This window comes from Mycteria americana, chromosome 1 (assembly GCF_035582795.1).
Source record: "Mycteria americana isolate JAX WOST 10 ecotype Jacksonville Zoo and Gardens chromosome 1, USCA_MyAme_1.0, whole genome shotgun sequence".
Classification (NCBI taxonomy): domain Eukaryota; kingdom Metazoa; phylum Chordata; class Aves; order Ciconiiformes; family Ciconiidae; genus Mycteria; species Mycteria americana.
In genome coordinates this window covers 104100363-104123401 of record NC_134365.1, presented here as the reverse complement: position 1 = coordinate 104123401, position 23039 = coordinate 104100363, and the positions used below count along the sequence as shown (strand labels likewise).

At 39.8% G+C, this 23039-nt stretch overlaps 1 protein-coding gene across 2 annotated transcripts in view; it reads right to left on the bottom strand.

Moving 5' to 3' along the window:
* The window catches only part of CRYBG3 (crystallin beta-gamma domain containing 3), a 95014-nt gene that overhangs the window by 38448 nt on the left and 33527 nt on the right, over positions 1-23039 (bottom strand). For both annotated transcript variants that reach the window (XM_075515716.1, XM_075515721.1), the window contains exons 4-7: positions 8937-13905; positions 7928-7975; positions 7456-7571; positions 6250-6397 (exon numbers count right to left, since the gene is read on the bottom strand). In XM_075515716.1, the coding sequence (XP_075371831.1) occupies positions 6250-6397; positions 7456-7571; positions 7928-7975; positions 8937-13905 (5281 nt within the window). The remainder of the gene's footprint in view (positions 1-6249; positions 6398-7455; positions 7572-7927; positions 7976-8936; positions 13906-23039) is intronic.

Genomic DNA, 23039 nt, shown 5'->3' with positions numbered 1-23039 from the left:
ATACAAAAACATCAGCAGTATTGTTTGTTTGTTTGTTTTTGTTTGTTTGTTGTTTTTTTTTAAAGGCAGTGCTTCCATAACACACATATAGATACATATGATGCATGCATAACTAAAACTTTCTAGAAATGTCTACTACATTCCCGCCTCCCTCCCTCAGTGATAATTAGCTTCTGTAATGTATCTGACTATGGTTTCAAGCCATATGAGTTTCATTTTCTGTCATGCTAAATAAATGTACAGCATTTTAGACACAGAAAGAAAAAGAACAATACTAGAAAAATATTTGTTTTGTTGAGTAGACAGTTCAGCAGTTTTCCTGTTACTACAGAGTAACAACCTCTGTAACCTTACTGAAGGTTTTCTACTGATAGATACCATGCTGAAGAACAACTTGTTGAACACATGATCTTCTCTAGAATTTGCAGGGATTTTATTGAACCACACTCATTTCATAATATTTATATAAAATGCATTGCCAATACTTTCTTTCCCAGCATTCAAACAACTCATGAATCCAGTCTTCCTGTTACAGTGAAAGGTGGCTCACATGCTTACAGAGTTCGCTCTGCCGTAGCTGGAAACTTTCAGTTCTCAGTGATAACTTCACAGTACCCTTCCCCTTATCCTCCTGACCCATGGGCCCATTTGCATGAGGCCAAAGGGCTTGGACAGCATGGAGAGACACTGAAAGTCCTAAACGTGGCTGGAGGAAGATGCCTCTTGCATGCGCAGTAGAGAAGAGGGATGAGGTGTCCCTGAGGATGCCCTCAGAGAAGCACCTGGTTACTGGATTTGTTGAAGACCCAGGCAGGGTCACATCATGACAGAGATCCCACTCAGCCTGTGGCTTCTGCCAGACCCGAAAGGCAAAACACAAGAGCTTGCAGAGAAACCCAGCAACATGGCACAAAAGCTCTTAAAGCTACAGCACCTCATCTCACGACAACACCTGTGTGCTCTCCCTTTTCACATAGGTTTTGAGTGGAGCTTTCAAACGATAGAATAACATTCCACCTAGAAACACACCTCTTCTTGGTTAGCAAAGTTTCTTCAGTAGTTATTTAACTGTCAGCAATCAAAGTGGCAATTATAATAAATGGACTCCAGGATATTATTTCACTTTCCTCTGAGATCTGAAGTAACACAGTATACTGTTTTGGCAACTCTCCCTCATGCACAATTGTGTTTCCTCTGTATTGTACCTTGCAAACAAGGCACACCGTTTGTTTCCAGAACAAAAACTGCAATATCAGAATTTTTATTTTCAGATGAGTAAAACCAGAAAGACTAGGAAAAAAGACTTTCTAGTACAATGCTACTTTATGGCAAAGTGCTAAGGAACACCATTCCTGAATTCTAAGTGTATTACTAAACAAGTTTAAAAAAATCTCCTCATAGTTTTCACATGTACATGAATCTTATTAAATCACAGTTAAGAAATATTTGAAGTTTATTTTTTTTCCTAATAATACCTGATATGGCTCAAATCTGTGAATCCAACAATAAACCTTGATACGTAAAATCAGAAGTTGCACTTAGAAGAATTCCACAAATAACGCTGCTAGACTGTTAATGGTTTCAGATAAATTCTGAAGCAAAGTACCTACAAGACTAGACAAGTGGCAAAATAAAGTATCTTTGCCTGCAGGCTCAGACAGAATATGAGAAGGAGTATGTTTAATTTTAATTCAGTAGGAGGGTTTTTTTTTTTTTTCCATTTGAAGATTGGAAAAAGCCAGTCTGTATTCTGTTTTCAAGTTTGCTTTCCTGACTCTGAGGCTTACGAGGCAGGCTCCACCTCAAGAGATGAAGAATGTAGCAGTTCTCCAAAGGGTAGGTAAAGCACAAGCGCTCATAATAAAACCTCTCCTATTTATCACCATCTCTCTCCAGCCAGATTTTGACAGTCATAAAAAAAACGTTATTCATTGCAACGGCATTTTTGTGTGTGCTAGATTAAGCCCACAAAATCCTTTTATAAAGTGTCACATAGTAAACTGAGGTCTTCATCAAAAGCAATTCAAATATCTATTTTTAAAGGTAATAACATGTTCGAGCAAGAAGTACATTATATTTTGTAATCACATTTTTTGAAAATCACAAATATATATTTTGACTTAAATATTGAGTTCAATTTACATATATTAATTTACAGACTGCAGAAAATGGTAAAACTCAGTATTGCTGTATGATATGAACACTATGTATTTCCAGATGCACACTCAAGTACTATGCCATTAATTTATATAATTTAAGCATGTAAAGTTTAACTTGGTAAATATTTGCCCTAGCATGTTCATATTTGCCTAAGCATATTTAATAGGCATCATTACTTTCAGAGGCTTCTTAAACATTCCTAAGAAAGCCACCATCTTTAGAAACAAAATGAAAACCACACAAATATGATAGCATTCAGGTTGAGAACTAGCTCCTTCAGTCCGAAGCCCTTTCATTTGCAAGGCGTCAAGATTTCCAAACAAGATAACCACATGCAAAAGTATTACCATGCAAAACTACTACCGCAGTGTTTCAGGCCAGATCCCAAACTGGAAAGTTTCCTCCCTATATCCGCCTGGCCCTGCTACCCCCATCACAAGCAGTCAAAACTCATGCCATATTCCATTATCCTACTGACACATCAGGCAAAAACAGAAAAAAAGCACAGCAAACAGATTAAGTAGTTGCATTCATTACCAATGATAATACACAACCAGCAAATGCTTAGGTAGGTCACAGCCTCCAGGCATCCCACTCGGTCTTCCTTTACTCTGCGGTACTCTCTTCCTACCTCCACACAGTAATCCTGGAGTGCCTATGCTTCCCTCATGGTCTTCTGGGAGCAGAGATGTTTACAAAAGCACAGGGAATACTCGCACTAGCTCGCAGAGAACAGACACTTCCAAAACAGCAACACACCCCTCAACAGAAAGGTTAAGGTTTCTTCTGAAGAGGGTTAAGACGACCCTCAAGACCTTAGCATTAAATATTGCTCTTCGGTGGCATCTCTGACATTTTTCTAGTCTGACCAAGAGCTCCACCATTAGTGAGAGACCCAGAGCCTTCAACCCCCTCAAGGTGGTCTTGGCCGCATACCCTTCTTCCGGATCTAGGGTTACAGCCCTAACAGCACCAGCAGGGCTAAATAATTTCAGCACTGTTAGGTAGCTTCTCCTTGAAGCTGTGGTGACTGAAGAGATCAAAATAGCCTGTTTAAATGAAGTAGCCTTTTATGTCAACAACAGGACAAAGAATGACTGAAGTCTGGCTTCTTAAGCTAAATGCCAAAACGATGAGAGAAGAGTCTACTGAAAACTAGGCCTAATTAGTTCTGGTATTCACATGATTGCTTTTTAATACAGTCTAGACACACATTTTACTTTTGATATACAGTTTGTCCTTAGGACATGTCAGCTTCTGCAGCATTTTTTATTTTAAATCTTACTCTCTGTTGGTCCTTCAGCCTTTTTTACCCATTCACAATTCTTTCTCCCAGTTCTCCTGCTCTGTCCCACTCTTGCTACCACCCATCACCACCAAACCAAACTACAGAACTCAACAGGGCTGGTAGTAAAATAAAATAATACTAAAGAAATTAATGACTACTGGGCTGTAAATACCAACTAGCAAACGAGACAATCTGAAGCTGCTGGGTGTCTTCCTATGGCATCTGACAAAGTAGCCCATGCTTGAATTAATAATTTCTTTTCACCTAGCAAACCACACAAACAGAAGAAACACAGCCTTCATGTAATATGGCAAACATTCCCATTACAAAGAGCTTTGCTTAAGGAGAGTCCACAAGGAATCCAGTTATTCCCTGCCTAACCATCTTGCAGACAGAGATTATAAACTGCTGTTTCAGATCTCCTGTCACCTGGCAAAATAGTGGTTTACAAGACTACACCAGAATGGAAACATCAGCAACTCTTCTCAGCTCTTATTTTTGGGAAAGTAACATTTAGCACCCTCTTTGGGCTTCCAGAAACAGATAGAAAAAGCTCTCCAATTCGGTAAGTCAATATATGCATTTGCAGTAGACCAGAGAACTGACTTGGCTGAACAGATTGTGCTCTAGAAGCTGCATTGAACCTGCATCTGCAGGCAGATTTTGCTAGCTTAAGCTCATGTTGATTTGCCTCAGTGGAATTCAGACTCCTCATTACTTCAAATAGGTCTTCATTTTACTAGCTGCATGATCTGTTCCTTTGAGATCTTTTTTCCCCTCTCCAAAGTTCCTTCAAATTAAACCCACATGGATACATATAATGCATATCCACAGTAAGTCAAGCCACAAGCTAACCACAAAGCTAACAGAACCTTTGCTTTTTGTGGATGCTTAAAGCCAAATCAGAGCACAAAGCTACTGGCAGGCTGTTTCTCAGCAAACTAACATCTGCCAGTAAAAAATAAAAACAATATTAAATGTATCTCCTACAGTTTCTTTAGTAAACATCTGTTTTTCTCTTCTTGGCAAGCCATTTTCTTCTCAAATATTTAGCCAATTTTCAAATCTGCTAACTCAAGGCCTCTGAGCAGCCATTAAACCAGCACCATAAAAAGCCACTTGAAGAATCAGAAGACAAGACAGACAGCCTGGACACACAGCCAGTATGACCAAACTAGGCAGGAGAAAAGCCACTGAGCTACCCAGCCTGTGAAAGAGAGAATGACAGTAAAACATGTGTTCCTGCAGATCACATACACATGAGCTGCCTGAAAAAGAAACAGCTGTTTGTCAATTAAAATAATGCTTACACTTTTCCAAAAAATAAATAAATAAGGTAGCACTTTGGCAAACTACCTTCTAAAAGAACTTCCACAGCAGCTGAAGTACAACCTAAAAAAAGAGGGATGCTTTCATGAATCAAGGTTTAGAGGACAAAACCCAGCTTAATAATTTCCACACCCACACTAGCTCCATACAGCCCTATGGACTAACAGCAAAAGTCCTCCCAACCAGCCATTCCTGCTAGAGGTTTAAGTTACATGAGAAACAGTGTTGATTACTGAACTAGTGTACTGCAACAGAGCTTTCCATCTGTGTTCCATACAAATGAACCACACACTGGAAGAAGAACAATGCTCAAATCTACTTAGCTGTATTACAAAGATTTTTATCACGCATGATGAAGCTAACCACAGTGTCTTTCCTATCCAAGGCTTTTCTTTGATACCCAAGACACACCCAGCTTCCCTCAGCTTCAGACCATAGTTCCACATGTTATTGTGGTATTTCTTTAATTATTTAGCTGCCTTCCACATTATTGATCAATATTCATATTCCATATTAGTCAAATGCTTTAAATTTGTTTAGTTCAAATAGATGTTAACTTCATTAGTCACGCCCTCAGCCAGCCTCTTTTGAATTTATTTACTGTTAAGTCTTTTAAAAGAACAAAAAAATATTTCTAATTGTTATGACATTATGCCCCTGCACTGATAACAAAAAGGTTATCAATTTTAAAATGACCTCTATACCAGCAGAGAACAAAGAAACACCGCTTTTTCTGAAAAACGTTCACATTGCAATACAAATGCTAATTCACTCGCAGGAAAGGGCCATTGCCCTGTGAATAACTGGAATGTTATGCTAAACAACAAGAGCACTAAGTCTTCTTAAATCACAAGATCTGGTAAATATATTTCTCATTCACTGAATAACAATGGATACATTATATTTAGTTTTAGGCATTTGATTCCTATCTTCTCAACAAAATGCCTTTTAAACTTCTGGCTGTATGCAGAGCCAGATGCTGTAGGTGTACCACTTGTCCACGTGGAACCCCTACAGATGGCACAAAGCTGTAGAGGGAGCGACAGTAAGTTTTGGAGGCTATGCTGTACAAATGAGACTGGAAACGCAACTACTAACTTCTGAAACAGGAGCCACAGATACACAGTAGATAGTTTAAGCTTAAGATAAACACTTCTTTGAAAAATATGAATTGATTCCATTTAATTTCAATTAACTGGACGTGTAAACATCTAAAAGGAAGGGAGTCACTGTGTCAGATAAAGGTGGTGGCAAAGAAAGATAATCCATCTGCTCAATACCTTCAGAAAGAAAGGGAAATTTAGCGCAGCAAAAGTCCTGGGATTTATCTTGAAGGTAAAAAATGTGATTCATAGCAAATTTGAATAAAATCAGAAACACAGCATACACACATTGTCCATTGCTAGTAATACACCACTATTGCCAACAGAAATTAATTATGTATGTGAGTATATTATTAACAAAGTCTATACCTTTGTTACATGTTTGATTGAACCAACTGTGAGGTTTCTTCGACGATGTTTCACGCCCGGAAGATCCCAAAGGTGATCCAGCACAGTCTCTCCTTCTTCTAGTACATATTTCCGACCCTGGAACTTTGGTTTCTCATAAAAAATCCAACTGTAATAATGATATCATGAACTGAGTTGTTGCTGTTAGGTTAAGACTGTCCTTATACAGCACATTTGCTGGAAAGCTCAGTAATGAGCTCTTCTTATCAAGCCAACTATCAGACCTTTCTTATACTGTCCCTCAGTAGTCACATTCACTTTAGATAAATACGGGGCTTGTACTTCTGTGCTTTGAAAGTAAAATACACAGTTCTCCTCCAGGACGTAGCCTAACGTAACTTAAAATATTAACTGTATAAAAATACAGCTAAACCACAATGTAAATAAAAAGCCTTATTTTACCAGAACAAATTTATTAATTGACATATCAAAACACATCCTGTTCAGGCAGATACTATACAAGGCATAAAACATATACATACTAATAATGGCATTCCATATTTCTTAGGACATGAAAGAAATGTATGCAAAACCAAACAAGGCTGCCTCAAGACTGCATAAATGTGACATGCGTTGTTACTATGGCTGACAGTCAGAAACATTCACTGTAAGCGCCACCAATTAAATTCCAATGCAACAACTGACATGGTCCCAGTCCCAGGTTCCCAAAGCAAACCGAGAAACACTTCAAAATCTACCTTAAAGGTACTTGTATATCATTCTGCATCCACATTCCCCTAAATGCTACATTACAAACAGCAGCTGAGATTGTGCATTTTATGGTCCTTTTGCAACAGGTACTGTATACTGAAACTGAACTATAAAAAAACCCAAACAAACATTTTCTTTGGCATACACATGCTTCTAGTGATGACTATGGCTGTACTGTCTCAGCACTTCAGGCAAGGAGTCTAAACTTACTTGTGGTTCTATTTGAAACTTTCTGTTTGAAGCTAGTTCCCAGGAGAAACAATATATTTTTTTTGTACTGCAGCATTTGAAGCCTTGTTTCATGCTTTTTTCATTGTATCAGTCTAATCATAAAGAAAGAAAAAGACACTCTTGCAGATAAGATGTGTGTCATAAATTAAAGAAATGAAAATACAAGAGAAACACATATACAGTCTTTTGGAAAGACTCTATTTAAATATGACCTGGATTTCTTACCATCCTCTAATTATCCTAAGTAATGCTCCTATGGGAAAGATCCAGGACGTGGTATCTAGCACATCAGAATGAACTTCTTGTTTACTTTTGTCGCCATAAATATCATAAATAATAATCTGAAACAACATACAATGCATATGAATGAGGGCCCATTTCAACATACAGTGTAGACAGTTATTTTTTGCTTGGAATAAAACCTATTTCACTTTGTGCCCACTCAACTGATATGCTACATATTTTCTTTTATGAAACACTGTACTGAACTAAAACAGCAGTTGCTGACAGAAATACAGTAAAATTACTAGTGGCAGGATTTTTAATAATATAATCTCGTTATTAGCATGTGCAAGCATACGTACACTAAAATATAGAAAACTTGACTAACAACTTCAGATGCTTTGCATTCAAAAATTTTGGTATAACAAATTATTCCACATATCATATTGATCTATGTGACACAAATCCTGCTTACCTTTCCTGGTCTTGGATTGTATTTGAGACTTTCCCTGTCAATGAGGTTCTGAAATTAAAAGCACATGGAAAACAACTATTAAGTCTACAACAGTAGCACAAAGCATAAACAGATTATTCTGGGTCCACTATTCCTATAAATGTATGCAACTGTCACTAGCACAAACTACCATGATTTGCTTCATTGATGTTCAGAGTTGTTGTAAATAGTTTAATGGAATCAAACAATCAGCAGAAAGCAGCAAGTGCTAGAAAGGAAGAACTACTACGGAAGTTATAACTTCTGAAAACGTATTACTCTTTCCCAGCAAACAATAAACTGCATGTCTTAATAGTGGCAAAACCAAAACAGACCTGTAACACAGACTGAAATAGTCCCAACATCATAGAAAGACTTTATTCTTCAGTTACACATTTGGTCTATGTGGCCTTTTCAGTTTCTAAATACTGGAAGAACTGTTTCCATACCCTCATCTATCATTGCTTTAAATAAACTAAAAAATAAATGCTAATCTACAGAAGCAACTATATTACTTACTTGCTAACTGAGCTACAATTTGTAGAAGACACTGTAATGAAACAATCAAATAGCCCAGTAAGCAGATATTTATATTTTTTGGACAATACAGCTCTACTAATCTCAGAAGCAGAAGAAATGAAAGAACAATTTTCATACAAACGGCAATTCCATCATCTTCAGTTTGCAATGTCCTTAACATGGACAAGTCTGTGTTTTGCTATTATACAGACTTGCCATTATGCATATTTTCCTATTATATTTTCTGTTTTACAATTAAGTCACTTTCATCTGTGTGCTGAACAAGAATACTATGTTTTTAAAATTATTTTATCAGAAGACTTTTTTAACCTATGATCTCAAGCAGCCTAATTACTTTCGTTTATGATAAAAGAATTAACCTTAAAAAGGGAGGAAGGAGAACAGGGAGACAGCAATTTTGAATCTGGGCTAATCACTTTGATTATTAATATTATGTGACACGACATCTTACCACTGACAATTCTCCCAGTTTTGGCATGGTGTTGTCTTGAGACCAGTGAATCTTTGGCTGCAACATATCCTGGAGAATGCTTCCAACCCTGGTCCCCTTCTCAGAGGAGCAATTGCTGGCAGATTTCAAATACTGGTAGTACACACTTGTAGGAGGATGCTTTAGAACAGCATCAGCTTTCTGTGAAACTGGCTTACAAGGTGTTTGACCGGGAGAAGCCACATCTGGAAACAGTTCTGGTTGCTCCTTAGAGTCAAGTTTTTCTTTTGAAAGAAGAGGTGATTGTTCAGGAAACAAAGATCCAGTTTGGTCGTCTGATTGAAGGGTTGCTTTTAAATTCCCTCTCCACTGACTGGAAAGACATTCTTCTTCTCTCTCAACATCAAGCATATTTTCTTCATATGATGATTCTTCCTCCTCCTCATCCTCTACTCCCTCCTCCTCATCCTCTTTACTGAACTGAGTAGTAAACTGTAAGCGCTCAGAAACCGACTGGAGGAGGGACAGCACAGAAGCGTGGTCAATGTTATCTTTAGATATTCCACTAGGATGGCCTTCTGGCGACACGTCTGTGGAAAGCAAGTCTTCTTGGGAGCTGTCGTCTTCATATATTGGAGACAAAGAGAAAGGATATACTCTATGGCGCTTGGCTTCCACGCTCAGAAATGACTCCGAGCTACAGCTATCTGTTGCTTCATTCAACTTGTTATCGTTCCCATAAAGACAGGCAGGCTCATGTTTATTCTTTGCTCTTTCACATATTAGATGATCTATATTATCTGAAGGCAGAACAGAAGAAGAAAGTGAACCAGTTTGCATATCATCAGTTGAGACAGATTTGTTCTCAGTTTGAAGGGCATCTTCATAAACGATAGTAAATGAACTGTTTTCCCACTGTTCAATTAGTGGAGAAAAGGCCAAAAGATCCAACGATTCCTTCATGTCATCGCTACAGTCCAGACCTTTTTCTTCAAGCTGATCCTTTTTCTTCAAGTCTTGATCCTTCATTTGTACCTGCTTCGGATTCTCATTATTTTGGGCAAAAACTGCGTTGAAGCAGTTTTTCCCTTCACTGTCCTCTCCAATAACAGACAATTCAGGTACAGCGAACTGTGTATTTAATCCAGTATTAACCTCACTTGCCCCTTCTGCTAGTTCCTCTTCACTCTCCACTGCCTTTGAATCTTCTAAGGTTGCTTTTACTTGTGCAGGTACTTCTTCTGCCATCTGTCTTCCACAGTGTTCATATGGACTGCCCTCTGTACTGCTTTCCGGAGAACCCTGAGGACTGCTTTTGTCTTTGGATTCACTCTGCTTGCTGATACATTCTTCATTAGGCATAAAAGATGACAAATTAACATTTACAGTTGGCAGCAACGTGCACTCTGGAATATTTGTATTATTGTGTGAATCTTTTAGCTGCAATGACAGAAGCATCTCTTCAGTCACAGTAGCATCTCTATGTACTAAATGTAAAGATCCATCAGATTTTCTACTAGTTGCTGATACTCCAGCTTTGCCACATAACTCTGCTGCAGCCAGATGTTCACACACCTTTCTATCGTGTCTCTCTCTGGCTGCTGTCATAAGATCTAATTCTGGCCTTACTGAACTACCAGTGGGTAGAAATCCATTTGTTTGACATGTAAATGCATTATTTGGCATCTTCTCACCTCTTTGGGGCCAATCTAAGCCATTTTCCATACTATTTGGAAGTAAAGGGGGACCTGAGCAATCTGCCTTTTCACAGTTTACAGCTGTACTCTGAGTTTCCGCCCTCTCTGTTAGTTCCTGTGTTTTGGCAGGTAACTTCATATCCAGGTTTGAAATCTTTGGGGTTTCAGCCTTAGGTTTAGGCTCAACCTTTTCACAAGGCCTTTTACTCTCACTGCCTTGCCACTGACTGGATGCCAGCTTTTGTTTGGCTGAGTTAATGACTTCATCAATTATTTCTTTTGCTTTTAGTGCTAGTGCACTATGTAGGTCAATTTTATCAGGGATGTAAGATAGTATCTTTTCGTCTTGATTGTTTGTATTCACTGTTTCATTTCCTGTAAATGAAGATGAGCCTCCTCCACTGCTCTCATTAAAATGTTCTAATGACTGCCCAGCTGACTGGATTTCTTCTGCTTCCAGCGGTACAGTTCCAGCTCTCTGATCATTTAGAACATCCGTATTTATTAAACCATCCTTGCTCCCACAAAGCTGGCAGACACCAATGGCTTGTTTTGCTATTATTTCTTCTACAGCCAAGTGTAAAACTGAGTCCACTATTTCCTCAGCTTTTTTAAACAAAACAGCAGCATCTTCGAATTTAGCATGTTCTTGTCCCTTCACATCGGTATCTTCCTGTAATTCCTCAGAACAGAGCTCATTTGACTCTGCAGGTGCAGCAGCTGTTTGATCATCCATCACAGAAGGGGCTTCTGAGATAGCAGAAGCATGGTTACCAAGATTCACCTGTCCCACAGCATTTCTGCACACACTCTCAGTACAGGTTGACTTGGATGCCATTTCCAAAGATTTCAAAGGACAGATGGGTGATGGCATTGCCTCTGCCAAGACACCGCCATCAGCCTGTTGTGCGGAGGAGGCCTCCTCTGCCCCATCACCAGCTCTGTGACTGGAGGAATAACTGTTCCCCTGAGCAACACCCAATGTTTCCAAGGCAGAAACAGAAAGGTTGGAGGCTTCTCTGGATCCCAGAGTAGGTGAAGAGGGCCTGGGGATGCAAACAACCCCCACATCTCCTTCAGCAGCAGAGCGATCAAGCTTAGCTGGAGTAAGCTCAGGTTCCAGAGAACCAGCCGGGCATGAAGCTCTCGGGTCTCCCGAGCAAAGTGGCACCTCGGTCATTCTGTTCTCAGGGATCATCCTCCTAAACTCAGCAGCTGGAAAAATAAAGCTGTCCTGTTCAGAAGCAGCAGACCATCTAGCAATCTGGCCATTTTCAGGGTTAGTGGCAGGAGAAGGCATTTTTCCTTGGTTGTCAGATGAAGAATCAAGTACTGTGCGTGATATCCTAGGCTTATTATTGTTTTCCTTCTTGGAAGAAAAGTTAATACACCTATCTTCCGAAACAGGTGGAGATTCAGAAATGATGTCTACATCAACATCTTTTTCAGAGATGAAAGCAGAATGGTTGGTCAGAGGTCTTTCTCCATATCCCAAGACAGAGTAAGAAACCTTCCGAATGTTTTCTTGTGACTTAGAAATGAGAGAGGAAAGTTCAGAGACGCAATCCTTATGTTCAGAAGGAACAAGAGCAACCTCAGTCATACCACTCTTGTCTATTTTAGAAACAGCAGGAGTACAATCATCTGTCCTGTCAATGCTGATTAAAGAGCAAGGTGCAGGCTTTGCTGTGTTATCTTCTGTGAGTATGACTAATGCCTTGGCAGGAGTATCTTGAACAGTTTCAAGGGAAACAGGACCACAGTTGTGGACAGGAACTGAGCTTTCTGAGAGGCTCATCTCTACAGGCTCAAAGGATTTGCTCTTCTCACATTCAAGATCAGGATGAGAAAGAGTCTCTCTCACATCTTTTAAATTGACTTCTCTTTTCCCTATAGTTTCATTTTCAGTCTTAAAACTAGGATGAAGAGAAGCTGAACAACAGCCTCCAGTTTCAAAAGATGACTCGTAACTAACAGAGAGAGGTGCTGTCAGCTCATCAAAGTTAGATTTCACGCTCTCACACCCATGTATGCATGATGATACATTGGCAAGGTTTTCCACTGCAACCTCAGATAAAACCTTCACTGTTTCCACACCCTCAGTTTCCAGACAAGGTAAACTTGTCTGCGGTGTGGTAGTATCCTTAGAATTCTCCACAAGGATTAACTGATCATTTTGTACGTGCATTGGTTTCCCTAACTCACTCAGTTCTTCATTATAAGTCCTCATGACTGTATCTTCATCATTTTTAATAGATGACACTGAAGCAGTTACATTACCTGTGGCTATGCATTTTTCTCCTCTGGACTCCATGCTAAGCGAAGTGGGTATTTGTTCATTAATATGTATAAGAGCAGTAGCAAGAAAGTTCTGTGGATTTTGCTGTCTTTCTACAGCTGCCACAATTTTCTGTGTATCACTTTTTCTTGGATCACTATCTTTATTTACGCTACCTGTATGCTGATCTGCTTGCTGCTGAAATGCAGTGGTACTGGAATGAAGCACCTGGACATCCGATGTTAGCTCCAAGTGACTATCCATTTGACGATTACAGCAATATTCCCCCTTACTCACCTGTAGTTCTTCATTAACTGTCTTATTTTTTGATTTAGGTGAATGTAAACAATCATCCTGCATTTCTTTTGTGGACTCCTCATTAGCTGCTTTACTACAATGATTTTCTTTATCAAAGTTAGAAGTGGGATTTTTGTCTGCCTGAAACTGAGCTTCTGCTTCTCCCAGCAGCCCAACTTCTTTTCCGACCAAATCGCTTGCAGAACTCATGTTAAGGGATCTGGTAATCTGGGAAGTGGAATTGCTTAGGATCTCATTGTTCCTACTGCTAGATAACAGTAAAGAATCTAGTGAATATGTCCTTTTAACTTTTGTTGCAACTAAAGCAGGTGTATGTTTTAAGTCTATCTCATAAGATGATTCAGTAGATGAAGTTGTGGTCTTTGCAGTTATTTCATGTTTACTGCTACCCCAGCAATGCTGAGCTTTACCAGACCTTTTCGTTCCCATTTTAACTGCAGAAGAATTTACTATGACATCATCTTTGTGATCTTCACCCTCATCTTCTCCATTTTCTTTTATTAAGTGTCCTGATTCCAGAGAGACAGTTGTTTGGATTTCTCCATTTTCTTTGACCATTGAACCATTTCTGTTCTCAGTACTTTCTTCTCCTTTTTCAGCCATTGCTGATTGATTCTTCAGTAGCTGCCTAATCCTTGCAGAACCTCGATATGTTGCATAAGTGACTGCGGGTGCTTCTGGCTTCCGTTGCATCTGCCTGTAACAAGGATCATCATTATCAGCACAAAAAAGACTATCTAAATAGCTAGTATGATAATAAAGGTTAACACAAACTGTAGATAACGTACAATACTGTTTTCCTCCATGGGTTAGCACAAACTGTAGATTGCACGCAACGCTATTTTCCTCTTTTTTCTGCTCTTCCTAAATATGGGTTTGTGTGACAAATGATCCATACGCTACCTTTTACTGAAAAAGCCAACTTAAACTATAAGCAAAAAGTAGGTGTTACGATAAACAACTTGATCATTTGCTTTCTACTAGACAATGGAATTACGATTTACAAATGCCACTGCAAGTCAACACTTGCAGTGATTGGAATAAGCATACTTTTGTGAAGATATTCTAAAGCAGGCCTATATTTTAAAACTGAAAAAAAAAAAAAAAACCAACAAAACAAAACAGTGTACTAATGTTCATTAAAATATTGAATTGAAATTTAAATTTTTACCCAAGCTCTTAATACATCGTTAAGGAACTGGACTAGGAGAAGCAAAACATGTGGAGAAAAAGAAAGTATACAACACGGAATGCTTTCTGAACCACAGGGTAGTCAGGAGAGAGACTGAATGGAGATCAGGTAAGAATGAAGACTGCTTGAATGCTGGAAGAAACACCAAAATAAGAAGCCTAGAAATGTGACAAGGACTCGGTAGATCTAGCCATTCATCAGTCTTAAATTTAGTAGAAAAAAAAAAAAAGACAATGCAAAACCTAACAAACAAAAGAATCACCATGGAAAAACTGTGATCCTGATCCTTCACTGCTCTTTCTGATATACTAAGGATAAATCCAGAGCCTGTCACTTTCAATTTTCTGAAAAGGCAGTATTTCTTCTTTCTTAAAACTAAGAGACATCACAAATACCTCCCTAATGCTTCTGGTCCTTTTCCCCTATTTTTTTGTCGGTTAAAGAATTCTCGCAAAAATCGGGCAGGGACAATATGAATGTGACCGTCAGCTTTTCCATTCTTCACCTTAGGACAAAGCAGACACTCAGACTGTGCTTAAACTCCATTCTGCCTGAGCCCCCACCTAAACTAAGAACAAAGCCTTTGAAACTCTTAGCCAGTCTGACCCTATGTCTGCTAACCTGGTGGCTGGAAGTGGCCATTCACCTGTCTGGGAAATTGTCATACTCCTTTCAGGAGAGTCTCTTGAAAAAACAGAGTTAGCTAAGATTTTGATTTCTAATACAAAAGCATTGCAATAGGTAAAAAATATCTTAAAGGCATTTTTAAAAGCTCTGCAGCTTACCATTAGTTCACATTTATTGAGAAGTTATTACAGCTCTAGAGTTGAGGACAAATAATTTAAGTCAGAAATAGAACATAAATTTACTAAGGAAAACTGAACAGCAAAATAAATAATTTTGTTTATTTGAGTATCATTGAGTAACTATAACTTCAAATATTGTCTGTATGGATTTTCAGTATGTATTCTCTCAATAGGTACAGAAGAATATAAAAATGCAGTGGATTTACCAATCTAAAATAGAATCTCTTTTCTGTCAAGATTTTAGAGGCCCAGATTCTTACTTCCATATTAATTTTGTTTTGAAGAAGGAACTTAATACTATTTAAAATCACAGGTAAACTCCCTCCTTATGCAGCATTTGGACACACAAAGAGTATAAGTGAACTAAAAGTTAAATTATTCATATCCATAAACATTAAAACAGAGATATAAACACTCATTTATATGCATGTTTTACATTGCCAAGTATGTTTAGGCTAATGCCAAAATATCCGAATATGGGAATTTAGACATTGTGAGAACTTGAAAATTAAGTTTGTATTGGGATTAAATTAATTGTAATCCCTGATGAAGGCTACAGCAGAATCTTGATATAGGTTTTATTAGCCAGGTATATTAAGTTACAGAGGTAACAGGAAAGTCGTATATAAACACCGTGTCTCCTAAGCATTTGCAAAGTTAGATGCCTACATTTAGTCTTCTATACCATTAGTTTGGTTTCCAAAGATACCAACAGTGGTAGCTGCCAGACACACACCATTTGTTTAAGTTGCTGTCTTCAGCATTCACACCTCTTCAAAGAAACACACACATTTGAGTGGAAGAAAACACAACACAGCTGGAGAAAGGGTAGTAGAGAAAAAAAAAAAAGATACATTTTTTTTGTTTTCCTTAAAAAAAAAAAAATCCATTGTTTTTCACTTCCTCAGAGAAAACTTTCTTCTACCTTAGAAAATATTTTCCAAAGCTCCAGAGATCCTAAAAATCTTAGGGGAAGGATTTGTTGAGTTCTACAGTACACTATATTCACTCGTCATCAACCAGTCACAGCCATAATAAAAATAAGTTTTAAGAATGTAAGATCTGATCATGATCTCATTCAGAATTAGCCTTACTGAGTAACCTCTCATATTTCAGTTATGTCAGAATGGGATCAAGACGTTTTAAATAATCACTATTAAGCTTTTACAAAATCCATCAGCTCTCCCATGCTTCGGCCAACCTCAAAAATAAAAGTCGGTCTACAACTGTCCTGAATCCAGATAAAATTTCTTTCAAGAAAACAAACAGAACACAGGTTGGCACCAATCCTCGAAACAAGTTTTATGGATTCTTGAAAACGAAAACTGTGATGAGACATGTTTAAAGCAAACACAGTAGTGGTACTGCAAGGTACCAAACACTCATTTCCACCACAATCAAGGCATTATTTTGAATAAAAGGCTTGATGACAATTAACTTTTACTGAGTATCTTTCATTCTGCTGTTGATATTTTGTCTGATATGCAGTGGGAAGAATTCCGAATTTATCTATAAACACGCGGTGAGAACTAGTGCTCTGACAGAAACCTGGAAAATGTCCTTCTGTCTGTCTGTCTCCCATACCCAACTTTGCCTTCAAATTTCTCTCATGAACTCAGCAATTCTTCAACCCAAAGCACTGAGAAATGAGAAGTTATTTTACAGAATATTGCCTACACAGGGATGACAAGGAGAACCCAGCATGAAGGTGTCCTATATTCACACTGATTTGAGCCACAGATCCCAACAAAAAGTTATACCATTCATAACACATGGTCAGAAACAAACATACTCAGAAATTTATCTTTGCTTATGTGGGGCCTTTTATCATTTCTCCCAATTCTTTTTGCTCTCCATTTGTCTTCTGAGGGAATTTTATGCTCCGATTCATCAATTTGAAGCCTGAGCAAGACCGGGAGCAATCTGTCCCATGGAGCTCTGTGCACAAACCCAATCCTGACTAGCACCAGCTACAGCACCACTTCAGCTGCAGAGCCTCATCCTGTAGTTGGCCTCTGCCACTGTCTCCTAACACACAGCTCTGCTTTTCTGCAGACTTGCCTCTACCAAGAGTTTCTGCAGTGGGTGCTATTTTAAGAGGGAACCAACCTCTCCTCCACAGACATGGCAACTTCAGGATTTCTGACCTTTGATAAAGAATTTGCTGCTCAGCATATTATAAAAATCTTGCCAACAGACCTTTTAGTCCTAATGCATTTACTTTTAGAGCACACAGAAGCATGTTCAATCCAAACGCTCACACACAACAAGACATTTAAAAAATGAAAACCCATGTTCCTGTGCGGCAGCAGCAATTCAGCTCTAAGTCTTATGAAACACATTTAGAGGCAGGCTGTGTCACAGAAAATCTTTTGAAAGTGTCACTAGAGACTTGTTTCATAGACATTTAAAGTAACAATTCATTTCTGATCACCAAAAGAATATGTCAGTTCAGACCTTACCTTAAAAACTCTTTGCAAAATTTTTTTTTTTCAACTCATATGAGGATACAGATGAAAGCCTGATTATACACAGAACCCAGTGTGTATTCTGTCACATATTTCAAATACTGGGAGATTCCTCCTTTCCCTTCTTCACAGGAAGCTATTCAATTCCCTATAAAGCCTTAATTCAGTTTCACAAAGACTATTTGACAGCAACAAGAGAGGATGTCAACACGAGTTACGCTAAATTTGTCAAAAGTAGGTGCTTGTATAGATTTCTTCTATTCTGAAAGAGAAATAAAAAGTTCAAGGGGGCCTAACTCAAGGACGAGAGTGGAACATCTTCTGACATCTCATATGACAGACATCTTGTGTACCTTGCCCAAAAAGTGGTTTTGAAGCCTCATCTCAGCATATCCATAAACACTACATTGTTTGCATCTTTTTCAAGTGTATGTCATCAAGATGGTGACCCCTCCAATCTTCGTATTTGTACCACAATAATGCAGAAAGCAGACAACCCTAGACTATTTTCAAAAAGATGGAGGAAGATCATACAGCATGATACAGCACTACATGGGTACAGCATCTCAGATCCCCAGGCAGCACAGCTTCATTTGCACAGCATAGCATCCTTGCTAGAAAGCCCTTACAACCAGCATCACTGCTTAGCTCCAGGCTCACTAGCTCAGGCTCAGCAATGCCAAAGCATAAGCATACTGCTTGGCTGGCCTGTTTCTGCAGCACGCAACACTTGGCTCTCCCAAGACATGCAACGGCCATTTTTCTTCTCATACTTTACTTTTCCAGATATTTTCTCCCCAGCCCAGCAGTCTCCTGCTTTTTCAAGCATACATGTGCCTGTTTCCCCTAATCTCCTCTCACAGACCCCTCAGAAGTAGCTCCCAGAGCAGAGAGATCTGCAGGCTACAGGCTGAAAACCACTGATCTAAATCAGTATGTCTCTTGTGGTTCCTGTCTACCCCTCCCTATTTAAAAATTATGCTATTGTTTAATTTTTTTCCATTTAGCTTTTTTTCTACTGCATACTTAACTGACAACTTTTTTTTAATTATGTTAAAGTCCTTTGTCTGGAAACAACCGTCTTGAAGTCACTTCGAAAAAAACCTTCTGGTGGAATCCAGCTTACTCAGCCAGCTGGTTTCTACACTCATGTCAGATCTTCATAAATGGAAAAAATAAAAGCCTTATTGAAAAAAAGACACTGTGGGCTAACTGAAAAGTTGCCATATACAACTTAGATGAAAGAAAATTATTTTTTTTTAGCCAGAGGGGATAGCTTCACGATTTAAATCTGACGTTTGAAATACCCAGTGTCCTGGGACTGCACAGTGTATATTTCAAAAGGTCAAAAGTTTGGTTGAATAAATTGATTTGCACACAGTTGATTCTGCAGGAAATTTCAAAGCTAATGTTCCATAAGGACAATTAAGAGTTAATGACAATTTTAATAAAACTAAATGTAGGCTCTGTGACCTTGGAAGGAATGCTTTTCCTTCCCCTTGCCCTTCATAGTACTACTTCTTGATTATCTTCCACATCTGCGAAAGCAACCCTACTCTGAGTCTGAAGGAAGAAAGCACAGATAGAGGCTGACCCAAAACACCAGCAGCTGCAAGACCAAGACCAGTGCGAGGGGCCTGGGATCACTCCCAGCTCTTCACTGCCATCTTTCTCCAACACCTGGCAGCAGCTAACCTTTCTGCCCTGTACCTGTAGGAAGTATCCATGCACACCTACCTGCCACCCTCACCCCCCTGCACACCATGTATTTCAGCCAGCTACCCCTCCCTTCCCCTCTGTCACACTCAAGATATTCAGGTGCTCAAACGCCTTTGGCCTGTCTCTTCCAGGGAGCACGGACAAGCACGGCCTGTGCTGCCTCTGCAGCAGTTTGCCACGTGCTGCCTCATACCGACGTGCAAGGATGGGCTATAAGATGCTGCAAATCCCAGCAAATTGCATTCACGAGCTGGATGGCATAAAGTTACCTTGTGAGAGACGGCCTCGCGTTTGGGCACAGAGCTGTAATATAGGCTGGTAAGGACCGTGGGAGATCATCTAATTCAACTTCTGCTCCAAGCTGGGCTGACTAGATCAGCGTGCCTGGGGCCTCGTCCTACCAGTTCTGAGCCGCTCCGACGACAGGCCTTCGGGACAGGAGCCCTGTGCGCATGCCCCAGGGTTTGACCACCCTCATGGTGAAAACATGTTTCCCAACATCCCATGTTCCCATTGCCTCTCGTCCCAACAGTGCATGTGTCTCGGAGGAGTCTGCCTCCATCTCCTCTAAGGCCTCCATGAGAGAGCTGAGGACAGCAGTAAGGTCTCCCATTAGCCTTCTCTTCTCGAAGTCGAACAAAGCCACCCCTCTTGGCCTCTCCTCATACATAATAAAGAATTAAAGCTAGGACATCCTTCCACTCTCAAGCAAGAGTGTAGCTTCAGATGCATTAAGTAAATCAAAGGGTTTGACTTCAGGATGCCAGAAACAAAGAGATTTTTCTTCCCTTTCACATACACGGATGCTAGGGGGAGTTAGGCAGATGCATCAGCAGGAGATTATACTGGGACCTGCCTGTGAGCATTACACAGGTGCTGCGTGTGCTCTGAAGAGGCAACCAAAGGTGACTAAGTGTTCTAGGAGCCCACCTGCCTACTTACAGCAGGAACCCAGCGATACCCTCTCTCTGACGCTACTTGCCACCCCAACAACAGTAGAGACGAAGGTGTGAGTATTAAGCCCTTATTGACAAGTAAAGGCCTAGGAAGCCTGAACAATTACATTGCAGGTAGCTCCTTAACTTCAAAATCACACTGTAAAATGCTGTTTCTAAGAAACGGTCTCTATTAATCGAATACATTGCACAGTTGAACAAACCTATTAAAAATGTTCAGTGGAAAAAACAACCCAGTGAATTAATTTTCAGCTTTATCAATTTAGCTCGATTTTGCATCATGCATCTGTTACGAATTACTCTTAAACTAACTTTCACCCTTCAGAAACACAGAAATCTGCTTTGGGGCCAACAGGAACCTTTCCTTTGGCCCACGTCCCAGCTCTGGGCAGGTACCTTTCACTGGCGGGCAGGCCTGGGCCTGCATTTCTCCTGCAGTGGAGCCCTGAAATTCACCCACCCCACTGTTGGAATGGGTCGCTAAATCTCAGCGCAGCACCTATCTTGACAAGGTCTCAGCTGACCCACATAGGCTTGGGCTCTTGTCAAAATCTGAAAGCCTGTGAGTAGTGTTAAAGGGTAGCTTGTTCAAATCAAGGTATGCAGAGAGATGTGTCTGGAAGAAAAGATTTAAGAACAATGAAGCTCTCTTCTTTAGTGACCTAACACTAAATCCTTCCATGGGAGTTTAGGTATACCCCTGCAATCACTGCTGGAGGCCTCCCTCCACAGTTCACCAAGAGAATTAGGGGTGGGATGATCCTGATCCTTCCCCAGGACAGCCTTCTAAATCAATTTTGGTCCATATTTGACCATCCTAGAAGGGTGGAACTACCCACATAGTTTATACCCCTCTCAAGGGGCAGCAGGTCACCCTCAGCAATGAATCCCTGCCCATCTGTGCTCCAGCAACTGAACAACACTTCACTTCCACAGTCATTTTCTGAAGGTGGAAGCCAGAAAGCCATCAGAAGACAAATTCCTACGTCCCTCTCCTCCTTCCCCATTTCCCCACCTCAAGATGCATACCTCTGCCCCCCGCTCCTCCTTGTGCTGCTTCAAGTGTCTGTGTAGCAAATTGCATCAGGGAATTAAGACCAAAAGTACCTGATCTAGGCCCAAATAGCAGTGCTTGCAGGCATGCAGGGCACGTGCTGGCAGGACCACCCAGGGTCCACAGCTGTCCTGGTGGTCCCCAGAGCCACCACCAAGGCAATCTCTTACTACAAGGGGAAGCAGCTGTCTCTCCCATCTTTGACAGGCTGTATATTACTATATAACTATATATATTTGTCTGTACAATGGGAATCTTTATGCAGGTATTATAATAACAGAAGTAATCAACACAGTGCTCATGTTGTCCTCTTACTGTCATCACCCACAGATGCTTTCAAAGATGGATGGACACTGCCATGCTGTGTGCACACTTATGGTTTTAAATGTTCAGGTCCTGTGTATAAAATAGGTCCTGGATAGGCAATTACAGAGAAGGACACGGCTCCAACCACAAGATGGATTTGATTTCAACAAATGCAGAAGCAGCAGCTTCCCCACTCTTCTACATTATTCCTCAGGAATTACCTGGCAAGACCATCGCTTGCAATTAAGTGATTTAACTTCCGTTCATTTACTCTTGATTGTCTGCCAAAGGCATCTATAGGGAAAGATGAATGCTGCTGCTACTGACTGAATCAAAACCACAATACACAATCCATCAGACAAATTAAGGGCTACGTTTCTGTATCACCGCAAGCCTGCATCTTACCAGTAACACAAAGGTGAATGACAAGCTCTGAAACAGACGTGTTAACCAGAATTATGTAGACCTGAAGGCTTTTATCAGATGTATTTCTAACAGAGAAAAGCAAAAGGACAGGATTTTTAACAGTATGAAGATGGGAAATACTACACAATTAGATGTATAGCAACAGGTTTACTAGACTTTAATATTAAAAAAAAAACAAAACCAAACCTGATCCCTCACAAAACCCAACAACATATAACATAGTAGAACTGTAAACAGTCTGAAATTTGTCTTCCCTCAAGGCTACCTCCCTTTCTGAAAGAAATAGCTTGCAATGCTCTTGCTAAACTATTATGATGACTTGGCTCCGGGTAGGGTGTGAAGTTTAAAAGCATACTGTTCTGAGCATTTGCTTTTGAAATCACCCCCTCTCCTCTTCTACCTACAGTTAGAAAATCCTTGCAGTTGTGGGGTTGGGAATTCTTTGTCACTTCCAGTCTACAAGGTTCATAACAGAAGAGAGAAGTCAGGATCTTAAATATTTTGTCAAACTGGGGTATTAGCATCTTAACCAGTGGTCAGGATTTTATAATCAAAACATTTAGAGCGGGTACAACTTTGATTTTCATCTCATCAACCATGTTCAGCAATGCAATAAAAGCTTCTTGCTGAACTCCAGAACAAGCCGTGCAGTTTCACAAGTACTATTGTTTTGCACATCACTACACGCAACATCCACTTATTGTTACTGGATGTTACAAAAATAAAAAAAAAAAAATCGACTAGAAGGTAGGCAAATGGCAAACAGTCAATAGAACAGATCTGGGCCACGACTCCTTTTTTTGGGGGGGAGGGGGTGGGGGGTGTGGGTGGGGTGGGTGGAAATTGTCAGAGTTGTGTTCTCAGTCACCTGTAGAGAGTACTGCCTATTACCATGACTGGTATT